The sequence below is a fragment of the Oncorhynchus gorbuscha genome, linkage group LG18 (genome assembly GCF_021184085.1).
Source record: "Oncorhynchus gorbuscha isolate QuinsamMale2020 ecotype Even-year linkage group LG18, OgorEven_v1.0, whole genome shotgun sequence".
In the NCBI taxonomy this organism is placed as follows: Eukaryota; Metazoa; Chordata; class Actinopteri; order Salmoniformes; family Salmonidae; genus Oncorhynchus; species Oncorhynchus gorbuscha.
In genome coordinates, this window is record NC_060190.1 from 49,220,520 (window position 1) to 49,235,359 (window position 14,840).

A 14,840-nucleotide genomic window follows, 5' to 3' on the forward strand; every position below is an offset into this window, starting at 1 on the left:
GCCTTGTGAATGTCTATGAAACCATTCCTTTAGAAATCACAACAAAAATGCAGCCATAGTAAGAAACTTGGATTATTTTACTATTCATAAAAACAAAGTCATCTCCATCCACACCGTCATTTAAATAGAGTATTATCTCTTACAGTACACATCAACATGAATACTATTACAGACATAGGGTTTCCATGTAAAGTACACTTTTTTTCTTACATTTTACACAAATCATATATTACAGCTCTCCTGCTTCTACAGGATTGCTTCGTAAAATGTTAGTGCCTCCATCCTTCCTCCCCCTGCCCACCAACTCTTTCAGTCAGACAGACAGATGTACACAGACCAAGACTACAGACAGTGAGGAGGAACAGGAGGCGTCCTCCCTGTCCTTCCTTTGGCCCCTAATGTTAAACTGGAGTCCCATCCTTGGGAGGAGCTTTGGTCTTCCCCTCCTTCCCTGTCCCACCCTCACTGCTTGGGGCTGCATCAGTCTGGGATACACCCTCTGCCACCTCCCCCTGAGGTGTTACCACCGTTTCTGCTTTGACACCCTCCCCCTTAGCCGGGACAGTCCCCTCCTCCACAGGCAGTTCGGCACCGTTTGATGAAGGTGGGGCTGGCACCTCTAGTTTCAGCTCCTCCTGAATGACATGGGCCTCTGGTTTGTTGTCCATCTCCAGAGCCGGAGTGAGCACATCCTGGGCCTGTGGCGGCTCCCCTAGAGGCAGAGTGAAGCCTATCTTGCTGCTGTCTGCTGGTCCAGCGCTGGGAGAGATTGTGCTCTTGGCCCCTGCCTCAGTGTGCCCATGCAGCCAGTCCATCTTCTGGAGGTGTTGCCGCATGGCTTCGTCCACCCGAGCATCAATCATGGCCTCCGTCAGGACGCCGTCCTCTGAGGAGTAGGCTGCCGCCTGCAAGAGGACATGGAATACAAGGATTATTACATTACAGTCATCTGAACAAGGATTTTATCATTACACGAACAGTCCAGTAAATCTATAATAATGTATCTACAAATATACATTGACAGTATTAACTATCTGCAAGATCAGTGTATGAATATTGATTAATGTATAAGGTAGTTAACAGACAAGGCCCACTTGTCCACAGAATGAGGCCAGCAGGAGAGATGACCATGACACAGCAGCAGTGGAGATCATGGCAGACATAGTGATCCACTTCCCTGCTCTGCTTCTATTAATAAGTCCATGGAGGAAGAATAAATGAGTCTAGACTTCCTGGGCTAACCAAATCACCTTGTGTCAGCATTGTCTGATTCTCGCATCTCTAACCAAGTTCCAGCCTGTGCACAGGCTCTCCTTCCAACCAATCATTTATGTCAAATTGGCTTAACTGGAAAATTCACCGCATCACGGTTGTTATCCATTCAGAAAGCATTGATGTATGAACAACACGGGAAACATGTCACATACCTGCCAGGCCACGCCCAGTTTGGAGATCTCTCTGCCTGACATGCCCTCTGCCCGCTTAGCGATGTCCGAGCACTTCTTTCCATAGTCAAACTGAGCCAGCTTCATTCTCCTGCAAGGACAGAGGCAGAGGAAGATGCAGACAGAGGGGGTTTAGAGACAGAAACAGGTCTGAATGGAATCCAGTCTGTCAAAGGAAACAGGTCTGAATGGCATCCTGCCTGTCAGAGGAAACAGGTCTGAATGGCATCCTGCCTGTCAGAGGAAACAGGTCTGAATGGCATCCTGCCTGTCAGAGGAAACAGGCCTGTGTTATGAGGTCTGCCTATGTCTGGAGAGACACTCCTTAAGTGGCCCAGCTCCTTCCACCAGCTGGCTCTGTTGTCAGCGTGTTGTTGTTGATCCTGGTCCAGTTCCCAGTGCCCTATGTGTAGGTCGCCCCCTGCCCCTCTTCCTCTCAGGCTCCAGGCCCTCAGAGACCCACTTTAATTAGTGACACCATGGCTACGGCTGGCTGGGCTCCTGCTTACTGCTGGGTCACCTGCTCTTAAATACCTGCTCCTGACACTCCACAGCTCTCAGCCAGAGGTCATTTACATGGAACAGGACAGAGAGGGGCCTCCCTCCTCCCAGGCACTCAGTGTTAATGCCTGTCCCCATGTGTGCGTGGGTAGGTGTGTGTGTGTGTCACTGTATGCAGATGACTCCAAGGCTGCATTTACACAAGCAGCCCAATTATTTTGACCAATCAGATTTTGCCAATAATTGGGCAAAAGATCAGAATTGGGCTGCCTGTGTAAACACAGCATAAGTGTCTGGGAGTATCTAGTTACTTGACATCAGAACAGTTGCATTATGCATCCCAGTATATGAGTGCTTGTGAAAGTGCCCTATTTAAACCTGTGCTGCCATGTTGTGTAGGTGTAATGCTGTATGACTCACTGTCTTCCCCCTGTGGCAGGCTCCAGCACATATCTGTCAAAGTACAGACGCACCAGCCTCTCCCTCTCATCAGGACCCGGCAGGGCGAAGTTTACTATCTCGTCAATGCGGTCGTTGATGGCCCAGTCAAACTGCTCCGGCTGGTTACTGGCCAGCACCATCATGAACCTGGAGGGGGAGACGACACAACAGTCGTTAGAGCGCTGTGATATCTGAAGGACATGGTGCATCAGAGGTCTTGGGAAAAAAATCTGAAATGTCTAAATAGAAGAAGTAGTTGTAGAGAACTGACTTGTTGCTCTGCTCTCCAGTGCGATACAGGAATGCGTTCAAAGTGGCTCTGAGCTCTTCACTGATCTTTTCCTGCAAACAGAGAGAGACAACTTGAACTCTGTTTTCCAATATTTCTACAAGACCAGAGTTTTGGTTGTGCTATGAAATACAGGAAGGTAGAGAACAGACTTACAGTAGACCTCTTGCGAAGGAATGCATCGGCTTCATCAACAAACAGCAGCAGGCTGTGTCAGAGGAGAGAGAGGGTTGCACTAGCAGAGCTGCGCTGGTCTTACATCATTCTCTATACATTGTTTAATGGGAATGTCTGTGTAATGCAAGTGCAAATGTATTTAATGTCAAGTTGTCTAGACACTTACGTTACATGGTTTCACACGGTTACATTTACATGAAGTTCTATAAATAGTGTGATGCTACTGCGAGTGAGGGTAGCATACCCACGGCGACTGGTGTTGGCCCAGTCAAAGACTTTGTGCATGGCGGTGACGCCCTCACGGCCCATGGGCGCCACATCTCCACCAGTCATGATTGCATAGTCCATCCCAGAGTGCACTGCCAGCTTCTACTCAGAACACAGAGAGATAGTTACCAACATATACAGATGCCAAGATAACACCTCTTGTCATAGACAAAATGCGTCGGTGCGGGACCTACCTTGGCAAAGAGGGTCTTGCCAGTACCTGGTGGGCCATACATGAGGATGTTCCTGTAGAGCCCCTTGTTCTGACGCGTGTTCCTAGTTGCTATGGCAATATCACGTACACGTTCTTCTAGGTTAGGCTGTGCGGAGCAGAGGGAATAATTCATTTCAGGGAGATGAACATTTTGGCTCAAAGCAGGGCTGCAAAAACATACGTGTGCACAGCATTCTCTATGAATGTCCCTAGCCGCATCCTCAGAGCATGCACAGACCAGCTGGATGGTGTGTTTACCAACATATTCAGTCTCTCCCTATCCCAATCTGCTGTCCCCACATGCTTCAAGATGGCCACCGTTGTTCCTGTTCCCAAGAAGGCAAAGGTAACTGAACTAAATGACTATCGCCCCGTAGCACTCACCTCTGTCATCATGAAGTACGTTGAGAGACTACGTAGTCAAGGATCATATCACCTCGACCTTACCTGCCACGTTAGACCCACTTCAATTTGCTTACTGCCCCAATAGATCCACAGACGATGCAATCACCATCACTCTGCACACTGCCCTATCCCATCTGGACAAGAGGAATACCTATGTAAGAATGCTGTTCATTGACTACAGCTCAGCATTCAACACCATAGTACCCTCCAAGCTCATCATTGAGCTCGAGGCTCTGGGTCTGAACCCCGCCCTGTGCAACTGGGTCCTGGACTTCCTGTCGGGCCGCCCCCCCCAGGTGGTGAAGTTAGAAAACATCACCTCGACTCCGCTGAACCTCAACACTGGGGCCCCACAAGGGTGTGTGCCCAGCCCCCTTCTGTACTCCCTGTTCACCCATGACTGCGTGGCCAAGCACGCCTCCAACTCAATCATCAAGTTTATAGATGACACAACAATAGTGGGCTTGATTACCAATGACGACCAGACAGCCTACAAAGAGGAGGTGAGGGCTCTGGGAGTGTGGTGCCTGGAAAACGACCTCTCCCTCAACGTCAACAAAATTAAGGAGCTGATCGTGGACTTCAGGAAACAGCAGAGGGAGCACGCCCCTATCCACAGTGACGGGACCGCAATGGAGAAGTTCCTTGGCGTACACATCATGATGAATAACTGAAATGTACCACCCACACAGAAGAAGGTGAAGAAGGCGCAACAGAGCCTCTTCAACCTCAGGAGGCTGAAGAAATTTGGCTTGTCACCTAAAACTCGAAATTCTTTACAATTGCACAATTGAAAGCATCCTGTCGGGCTGTATCACCGCCTAGTACGGCAACTGCTCCGCCCACAACCACAAGGATCTCTAGAGGTTAGTGCGGTCTGCACAACGCATGACCGGGGGCAAACTACCTGCCCTCCAGGACACCTACAGCACCCGATGTCACAGGAAGGCCAAAAAGATCATCAAGGACAACAACCACCCGAGCTACTACCTGTTCACCCCGCTAACATCCAGAAAGAGAGGCCAGTACAGGTGCTTCAAAGCTGGGACCAAGAGACTGAAAAACATCTTGTATCTCAAGGCCATCAGACTGTTAAACAGTCATCACTAGCACATTAGAGGCTGCTGCCTATAGGCATAGACTAGAAAACACTGGCCACTTTAAGGAATGGAACACTAGTCATCTGGCATTACTCATCTCATATGTATACACTGTATTCTATACTATTCTACTGTATCTTACCCCTTGTTCCACTCTGACATACGTCGTCAATTTGTATATAGTCTTAATTCAATCCTGGTAGCCTAGTGGTTAGTATTGGGCCAGTAACCGAAAGGTTGCTAGATTGAATCCCTGAGCTGACAAGGTAAAAAAAAAAATCTGTCGTTCTGCCCCTGAACAAGGCACTTAACCCACTATTCCTAGGCCGTCATTGCAAATAAGAATTTGTTCTGAACTGACTTGCCTAGTTAAATAAAGGTAAAAAAAAAAAATAAATAAATCCTACTCAGATGTGTGTATATGTTGTGTAATTTGTTAGATATTACTGTCGGAGCTAGAAGAACAAGCATTACACTACACCTGCAATAACATCTGCTAATCTCATATATGTGACCAATAAAATGTGATGTTTCTTTCATACATGTGCTGGGTATAATATCGATACGAGACTCTAAGGTATGTCTCTCTGGTGCTCAGGTGTGTGCCGAGTGTCGGTACTCACACTGAGCACTACTCCCTCCAGTGCATCCTGAGGTTTACTTGTCAGGCGCTTTGACATCTAAGAGAGGGGAAAAATAAGAAGATGCACCTTCATCGTACTAAAAAAAGTGTGTTTAGGAAACTTAAGTTAATCACAATAAAAAAAAACACCACAAGCATCAGATCAAGGACATATACAGTATAGTATTCAGACCTCTTGACTTTAACATTTTTTTTTTTACATTACAGCCTTATTCTAAAATGGATTAAATCAGTTTTTTCCCCCCTCATCAATCTACACACAATACTCCATAATGACAAAGCAAAAACATGTTTTTATAAATGTTATCACATTGATGAGGGGAACATTTAAAAAAAAAATCAATTTTAGAATAAGGCTGTAACTTAACAAAATGTGGAAAAGGGGAAGGGGTCTGAATACTTTCCGAATGCACTGTATAATGCACAGCAGGGACTCTACCTTGATCGGGTGCTTGATTGCCTCCGCAACAGTGATGCGAGAAGTCTCTCTGACCAATGAGGGCTTCCCAAGTCGGGCCTCAATGTAGCGTCCCGCCACAGCTGTGGCGTTCCGGGCAGAATACACACCTACAGCCAGCAGAGTCAGTCCTGCCACCTGGTGGTGTGTGGGGGGGGGGGGGGGGGATTACACTACATTTAGAGACGCTCCAAGGACAACTCAAATCAGATATAAACATGTAACATATACACTCAACAATTAGTTAGTGAGCATTTCTCCTTTGCCAAAATAATCCATCCACCTGGCATATCAAGAAGCTGATTAAACAGCACGATCATTACACAGGTGCACCTTGTGCAGGGGGACCATAAAAGGCCACTAAAATGTGCAGTTGTCACACAACACAATGCTACAGATGTCTAAAGTTGAGGGAGCATGCAATTTGTATGCTAACTGCAGGAATGTCCACCAGAGTAGTTGCCAGATAATTGTATGTTCATTTCTCTACCATAAGCCGCCTCCAATGTTGTTTTGGAGAATAGTACGTCCAACCGGCCTCACCACCGCAGACCACATGTATGGCATCGTATGGGCGAGCGGTTTACTGATGTCAACGTTGTGAACAGAGTGCTACAGATAACAGATAAACTACAGACAACAAACAATTTCATTTTATCAATTTGGCAATTTGAATGCACAAAAATACTGTGACGAGATCCTGGGGCCCATTGTGAGGCCCAATGATTTTTAGGGTATTTGTGACCAACAGATGCATATCTGTATTCCCAATCATGTGAAAAACATAGATTTGGGCCTAATTCATTTATTTCAATTGACTGATTTCCTCATATGACTGATTTCCTCATATAAACTGTAACTCACTAAAATCTATGAAATGATTGCATGTTGCATCTATATTTTTGTTCAGTATATTTATGAGTCATTGGCAGTTTGCATAAGGATGAGCATAAACAAGTATGTAGAGTGGAAGGTAGGTTGTGGGGGAATAATCAGAATTAGTTGGGTAACATAGATAAGATGTTTTATATTCATTATATGCTTGTGAGTTACTTCTCATCAGAATGTCTATTTTTTAATAATACTGTTGGCCGGTTGCAGGTATCTGTTCTCTGTCAAGGTTTCAGTTACTTGGGCCGCAGAGAGGGGAGAGGTCAATATTGTCTTCATATGTAAACATATCTTTTAAACCAATTATTTCTTGGCTCCACAATGTCTGTGTGCCAGTCACTGTGTCTCTTGTCCAGGAGGGGTGTATTTGATATAGGTTTTGTTTTATGGTCCTGAGAGCAAGATAAGAACATAGTTTAGGAGAAAAAGCTGAATGATAATTTATAGCCAATGCTGTCTGGCTATGTGTGTCTTTGCTATAAAGGATCTCAGTTTAAATGTGTAAGGACTCTCAGAGAATTCATTTATTGACACTGAATTGATCTGAGAGTCACAGGGTTGTGATGGAGCTCATATAATTAAAGATGGACTTTATGATAACTCTGACTTGTGTGTGGTTTGCTCTCATGATTTGGTAAATACAGGAAATTTCCACTACAAGGTCTCACCGTAGCTGTAACTTTATCCCAGTCTGACACAAAAGCCCGGAATCCTTCCCCAAACACAGCACCTGCAGTCCTGAAAACACACAAATATACAGAGACAGTCAGGTCTACAATAGTATCTATCATTATGGTCTGTAGTGTAATACACAAGGTGTGTCTCAGCGTATAGTCTCTAGTAGAGCATGTCATTGTCTCAGCGTATAGTCTCTAGTAGAGCAGGTCCTTGTCTCAGCGTATAGTCTCTAGTAGAGCAGGTCCTTGTCTCAGCGTATAGTCTCTAGTAGAGCAGGTCCTTGTCTCAGCGTATAGTCTCTAGTACAGTATGTTCTTGTCTCAGCGTATGTCTATAGTCCAGTATGTTCTTGTCTCAGCGTATAGTCTATAGTACAGTATGTCCTTGTCTCAGCGTATAGTCTCTAGTACAGTATGTTCTTGTCTCAGCGTATAGTCTCTAGTCCAGTATGTTCTTGTCTCAGCGTATAGTCTCTAGTCACAGTATGTCCTTGTCTCAGCGTATAGTCTCTAGTCCAGTATGTTCTTGTCTCAGCGTATAGTCTCTAGTCCAGTATGTTCTTGTCTCAGTGTAGTCTCTAGTAGAGCAGGTCCTTGTCTCAGCGTATAGTCTCTAGTCCAGTATGTTCTTGTCTCAGCGTATAGTCTCTAGTCCAGTATGTTCTTGTCTCAGCGTATAGTCTCTAGTTCAGTATGTCCTTGTCTCAGCGTGTAGTCTCTAGTAGAGCATGTCCTTGTCACAGCGTAGTCTCTAGTACAGCATGTCTTTGCCTCAGCGTATTGTCTCTAGTCCAGTATGTTCTTGTCTCATGGTATAGTCTCTAGTAGAGTATGTCCTTGTCTCACCGTATATTGTCTCTAGTCCAGTATGTTCTTGTCTCATGGTATAGTCTCTAGTAGAGTATGTCCTTGTCTCACCGTATATTGTCTCTAGTCCAGTATGTTCTTGTCTCATCGTATAGTCTCTAGTACAGTATGTCCTTGTCTCAGCGTATAGTCTCTAGTACAGTATGTCCTTGTCTCACCGTATAGTCTCTAGTACAGTCTGTCTGTGCTCAGCTGCCTTCAGGCGGATCTGCTCACGGATGATGTCTGCGTTTTCCCGCTCAACACGTGCCCGCGCTTTAGACTCCGCCTCTACGCGTAGCAGCTCATTCTTGTGCCTCAGCTGCATCTCATGCTCAATTGTTGCTGCGTGGAGAGGATACATTAGTGGACATTTTGTGATTGACAGACCCCTTATGGCTATATTGACCAGTGAATATCGAAGCAGAAAAATATTCCTGGAGGCTGCGTGAGAATACTATATGGGGTCAGTACCTTTCCTCATGGCTTCCTGTTTAAGCACAGAGTCCTCCTGTTTCCGAAGGTTGTCCTCATTCAGGGCTTGCTGAGGACACCGAGGAGAGGTCACACTCAAGTGAGTTGGACATGGCATTTTCACTGTACTTCTTTATATCCTAAGACAGGACTGAATTGATATTGCAGCTAATGCCAGTTGATATTACCTGTTGCTTGAGTTGATCCTCATACCTCTGTCTGGCAAGTCTGTCTTGGAACTGTGCTCTCTGTGAAGGAATAGAGAAGGTAACCATAGTAACAAATGTATGGCTCCCTCTGCTGGACAGATATGTAATCACTTGTTCCACACCCTCATTGTAGCCTCTGTTTCAACAGAATTAAAGCTAATTGTGCAAACAATTTCAAGCTTACAGAAAATTCTACTCTCTACAAACTCCTCAAGATCTTTGAACTACTACAGGGAAAATGCTTCCTTCTACAGTTTACCCATACATGATGATCCATGCTATTAGCCCATCATTGACCACATTCTATGTAGTACAATGAATACTACTGCACAATCACCCCCTCTGCAGTACCACTAAACCCTTCCTCTGCTCTCCTCTCACCGATTGATGCTGCTTGGTCTCCTCGCCGACAGTTTTCCTCCTCTCCTCCCCTTGAATACGCAGCTGATCCCCCTTCAGCTGCTCCACTGCTGCTTCGTACTCCTTACACCATCACACACACAAAGGGAACAATTAGCATGATCAGATGTAAGATTGATAGTACTGTTTTTTGGTGTCCTACACATTACTCTGCATGTGCCTTGTTTAATGCAACTGTACCTTGATTTTGGTCTGGTGTTCCATCTGAACAGATTGCTCCTGCATGCGAGCCAGATCCAGGGCCTCTTTGGCATGACCTGAAATTAAGACAAGGTATTGGACATTAGTCGTCCAGATATACGTTTAATTTAATGACGGTAGCTATATTCCAACTAAACAAACATTTAAACACAACATGTAAAGTGTTGGTCCCATGTTTCATGAGTTGAAATAAAAGATCCCAGAAATGTTCCATAAGCACAAAATGCTTATTTCTCAAAAATGTTTATTTTCCAAATTTGTTTACATCCCCGTTAGTGTGCATTTTATCCTTTGCCAAGATAGGCCATACCTGTAAGGTGGATGGATTATCAAGAGAATGATTAAACAGTATGGTCATTACATTGTGCTGGGGACAATAAAAGGCCACTCTAAATTGTGCAGTTTTATCACAGAACACAATGCAACAGATGTCTCAATCGGCATGATGATTGCACAAATGTCCACCAGAGCTGTTGCCAGATAATTTTATGTTCATTTCTCTACCAGAAGCTGCCTCCAATGCTGTTTCAGAGAATTTGGCAGTACATCCAAACAGCCTCACAACCACAGACAATGTGTAACCACGTCAGTCCAGGACCTCCACATCAGACTTCTTCACCTGTGGGATCGGAGACCCAGCCATCCGGACAGCTGATGAAACTGAGGAGTATTTTGGTCTGTAATAAAGCCTTTTTGTGGGGAAAAACTTGTTCTGATTGGCTGGGCCTGGCTCCCCTGTGAGTGAGCCTGGGTCCCAAGTGGGTGGGCCTATGCACTCCCAGGCCCACCCATGACTGCACCCCTGCCCAGTCATGTGAAATCCATAGATTATGGGCTAATTCATTTCAATTGACTGATTTCCTTATGAACTGTAACTCAGTAAAATCATTAATTGTTTGTATTTATATTTTTGTTCAGTATACTTTGAAATTCTAAGTGTAATGCTTGCATGTTTGACTAGAGCAAAGATTAACTATATACTTACTAGAGCTATTTGGCAAACGGTGTGAAAGAATGACCTTTGCACCTTTCACCTTGAATACACTAACTTCCAACATGAATTAAAATGTGTAGCACAACGTTCAAACCAAGTAGTGAAACCTGTGATTCTCGTTTACTACAGTGTTATGTTCTACTGACAGCTGTCATCAGGATTTGATAGTTTACTAGATTAGATACCCGTGGGAACTAGGAGAATATATATCAGACACTGGCCCGTGTTGCATCAGCATCACTGCTTAGGCTGTAAAGCATGCTGCGGGTGTATCGGTCTTTCTGGGGATATAAACAAAATGTTTCAAGCTAGCTACTAGCTCTACAGTACTATATTTTATATAGTTATCATGCAAGACACTTACGAGACTTGTCGAGCTCCTTCGCCGCTTGGGCCGCTCGCTCCAGCCCGGTTGGATCGAAGTTGCTCCATTTGTCCTTGGGTTTATCTCCGCCACCTCCGGAGCCGCCAGCTGGTGGAGCGGGTGGCGGTGGAACCGGGAATTCCGGGGGAGCCTCGGGCTGCCCCTTATTCAGTCCGAACAGCCAGGACATGTTTAGGTAAACGGAGAATAAACTGCAGCCCAGGCCGGTAAAGGTGATCAGGTTTGGCTGTCAGTCACTACACTTCCTCCACACGCGTGTCACGCTGCCGTCTTTGCGCAAGTGCAGGAGAGGACATATTTTTCCTGAAAGACAACCATGCTGATTGGTTAAGAAGATAAATATATTTCTCTCATTGGTTGTCCTTTGCAGAGGTTAAACACATAGTCACACCCATAAGAGGGTATGGTAGCTGCAATGGCCCAAAACAGGAAGGTCTTATAATTAACTTCACTGGAAGGCCATGTCACAAAATGAATTGATAGTTGCATCATACGGAGTTTGTTGGACTTCGTTCAACAGAAAGCAGTTTAATTGGAATTAGCTAACATTGTATATTCTATTTGGATATCTACGTAATACAATGCAGTAGCATTTTAAGGAAACCCTGAATTTAATTTTTGAACAAATTAACAGTTACTGAATAATTATGAACATTCTACATAACAATTACGTTGGACAAAGTTGAACAGCACGAATTTAAAAATTAGTTACGTAAAGTGCTTTACATAACCTCATTTAATAGTCAGTCTTGGAAACCCTAAATTGAGACCACCACTCATTAGGATAAAGTACATAATGTTTCATTGTCATATATTTGTGTAACCTTAACAACAATATCAGAACACTGAATAGATAAAAATGTTTTATTTACTAGACAATCATTTTCCACATGTATTGACAAATACACAGTCACACATATATACATAGACACAAGGCATTACAAATGAAGGTCAAGTATTTTCTCTTTAACTCTGGCCCCCGACCACCACTCAACCGTCTATGAATACCATCCCATTAAGTGTGGTTTGGAGCTGGATTCTGTCTGTATCCATTCAGTAGCCATGATTCAAAGAGGGATTAATGGTTGCAGGGCAGAACCGTGTTGGTCGTATTGCAGGTAAGGAAAATGGGTTATTGGATGGGTGGGTCACTTGCAAAGAGGTGGTATGGTGTCCATTGCAATTGCCTATGGAGGAGGTGGCAAGATCACTGTAGTGTGACAATGCGTGAGAAGACACCAGGAGGTTCTTTGCCGTCGCCCAGCGCTGCACCGAATCCCTCCTGTTGCCTCGCCCTGGCCAGCTTTGCAAGAGACAGGAATGACTTAGGTTCTGTGATGGCAAGGTCGCTCAGAACACGTCGATTCACCTCAACACTACTCTGTAACGGGAGAGAAAAGAGATGGAAGTGTAAATAAGTATACACCTTGAACTAACAAATATCTAAGGAAATCTTAGGAAAGAATTAGAGGATTTGAGTTACAACTTTAAGGAGTGGAATAAGAGGGTAGTGCAGAGGGTTTACAGTAAAGTACATACAATCAATCATGTAACATTCTACTTGTACCGTTCATCCCTATTTGTTATTAATACATAACATTTTCAGTGAATCCCCTCCAGCTAATGTTTTTCTTTTCTAAGTATCTTCTGTGCTCTGATTACATGTGGTTGCCCTCCTTATAGAGCCGCTGCATCATTGGAAATCAGACCTTGGGAACAATAACGCTATACAGCGGTGTACTGAATTCTCATTAGCTGGAACAGAGTGGTAACTAGGTTAAGACATATACTGTAGGCCTAATGTACTGACCTTCACCAGGTTGTGTATAAGGGCGGGATACTTCATGCCGTGCTCCCGTGATGCTGCCGCGATGCGTGAGATCCACAACTGATGAAAGACATGTTTTAGGATCACACAATAGCAGTCATCTACACGTAGCTGATTATCATAATGATGAGAGGAGAGATCTTGATGACATGTTAGGGTGCACATATAGGTCTACGGTATAGCATAGCTAGCACATCAGATTAGATGGATCAATGACATGGCTATAATTCTGAACATGCTCTTACCGTACGCATGTTACGTCGTTTTATTTTGCGAGCCTTAGTAGCATATACAAAGGCCCTTCGTACTGCCCTCACTGCCAGGCTGTAGCATCTGTTCTTTCTACCTCTGAAGTGCTGATGGACACACAGATAGGGGGAAGAGAAATACAGATGATGGGAATGGGCAAAAAGGGTGACACTACAAGGGTATGAGGGTTCTTTTGGGCCAAGTTCATTTTAACTCTGACAATACAGGAAGTGAATTGAAATGAATGAATTGAAAAGTCCATGTATATAACATTGCACAATTTTAATTCATCTCCAGGATAAAATGGAATTTAATTTAACCCAAATGGAAAGGTAGATTGGTTTTTACTTCATTGCCGTTAATTGGCAGATGACCTCTAGTAACGTTACTCAGGTAAAATTTAGAAACATCTTTCTTAACCACATAGCTAGGTTGCTAACTGAATAAGACGACTGGCTATAACGTTACCACACTTGTACACTGTATCTGCATGACATGTGCAAGAGGTGAGTAGGACTAGCTACATTTAGCTATAACAAGTCTAAAATTGGCACAGTCCTCCCCTCTTTGGAATGAGACTTGCCCTGAAATGAGTACCAGACAGCTATTTGGGAAACTAGCTGAAATGCTAATTTCTAGCCATCTTAACTAGCTTCATAACTAGCTAGCTATATAACGTTAATAGAGGAGTCATTTGCAGTGTAAAACTGTCACTACGGTGAGTAAAGGTTGCATACAAAGCAGCTAAATGCTGTAATGTCAATTAAATAGAATAGCTGGCTAACTGTCAGTCAATGGCTGGCTAGCTAGTAGCTACAGTGCTAACTTACCCGTGCATTACTGAGAACTTCTTGAACCTTCCAATATCGATCAGGTCCACGATTGCGAATCCAGCAAGATAAAGTCAAAAACACCATCTTTCTTTCGTAAAGATTTTGCTACGATATTGTAGTTTTCCCTTCGTCAACTTCAATGGACTAGATGACCTTTATGCAGCACGGGAAATCACATGTGTTCGCTGCCTTTTGCTGTGTTCTTGACTAGCTAGGATTATGCCGGCAGCACAAATGATAATGGCAAATTGAAATGGTCAAAAGGAAACATGCTAAATAAAATCCCGCATTTCAAAACATTACAGTGTGGATAACTAATTCAAAAGATATTGCATTTGAATCAATTGGCACTTTTATTATGCCAATAACAAAATACAAAAATTAATAAAATAAATTATGAAATATGTATATATACACACAGTACCAGTCAAAAGTATGGACACACCTACTCATGCCAGGGTTTTTCTATATTTATACTATTTTCTACATTGTAGAATAATAGTGAAGACATCAAAACTATGAAGTAGCACATGGAATCATGTAGTAACCAAAAAAGTGTTAAACCAATCTAAATATATTTTATACTTACACAGCCTTGAGGTGTGTTGGGTCATTGTCCTGTTGAAAAACAAATGATAGTCCCACTAAGCGCAAACCAGATGGGATGGCATATTGCTGCAGAATGCTGTGCTGGACATGCTGATTAAGTGTACCTTGAATTCTAAATAAATCACTCACAGTGTCACCAGCAAATCATCCCTACACCATCACACCTGTAGAAAGGCCCGTGGAGTAGGTGGAATCAAATCAAATCAAATTTGATTTGTCACATACACATGGTAAGCAGATGTTAATGCGAGTGTAGTGAAATGCTTGTGCTTCTGGTTCCGACAA

General features: G+C 43.8%; 2 protein-coding genes across 2 annotated transcripts; both read right to left on the minus strand.

Moving 5' to 3' along the window:
* Positions 1–56: 56 nt before the first annotated feature.
* On the minus strand, positions 57–11,324 carry atad3 (ATPase family AAA domain containing 3). The gene is made up of 16 exons (XM_046311713.1): positions 11,016–11,324; positions 9,637–9,713; positions 9,418–9,519; positions 9,016–9,075; positions 8,828–8,897; positions 8,533–8,698; positions 7,499–7,568; positions 5,922–6,077; positions 5,463–5,519; positions 3,315–3,440; positions 3,098–3,222; positions 2,833–2,884; positions 2,659–2,729; positions 2,367–2,534; positions 1,428–1,536; positions 57–905 (listed from the first exon to the last, which is right to left on the minus strand). Exons 1-16 carry the CDS (start codon positions 11,203–11,205, stop codon positions 402–404), a joined length of 2,103 nt encoding a protein of 700 aa, XP_046167669.1. The 5' UTR covers positions 11,206–11,324; the 3' UTR covers positions 57–401.
* Positions 11,325–11,886: 562 nt separating this feature from the next.
* Positions 11,887–14,176, minus strand: mrpl20 (mitochondrial ribosomal protein L20). The gene is made up of 4 exons (XM_046311521.1): positions 13,944–14,176; positions 13,110–13,220; positions 12,847–12,924; positions 11,887–12,417 (listed from the first exon to the last, which is right to left on the minus strand). The coding sequence occupies exons 1-4, from the start codon at positions 14,028–14,030 to the stop codon at positions 12,244–12,246; spliced, it is 450 nt and encodes a 149-aa protein (XP_046167477.1). The 5' UTR covers positions 14,031–14,176; the 3' UTR covers positions 11,887–12,243.
* Between the last annotated feature and the right edge of the window lie 664 nt (positions 14,177–14,840).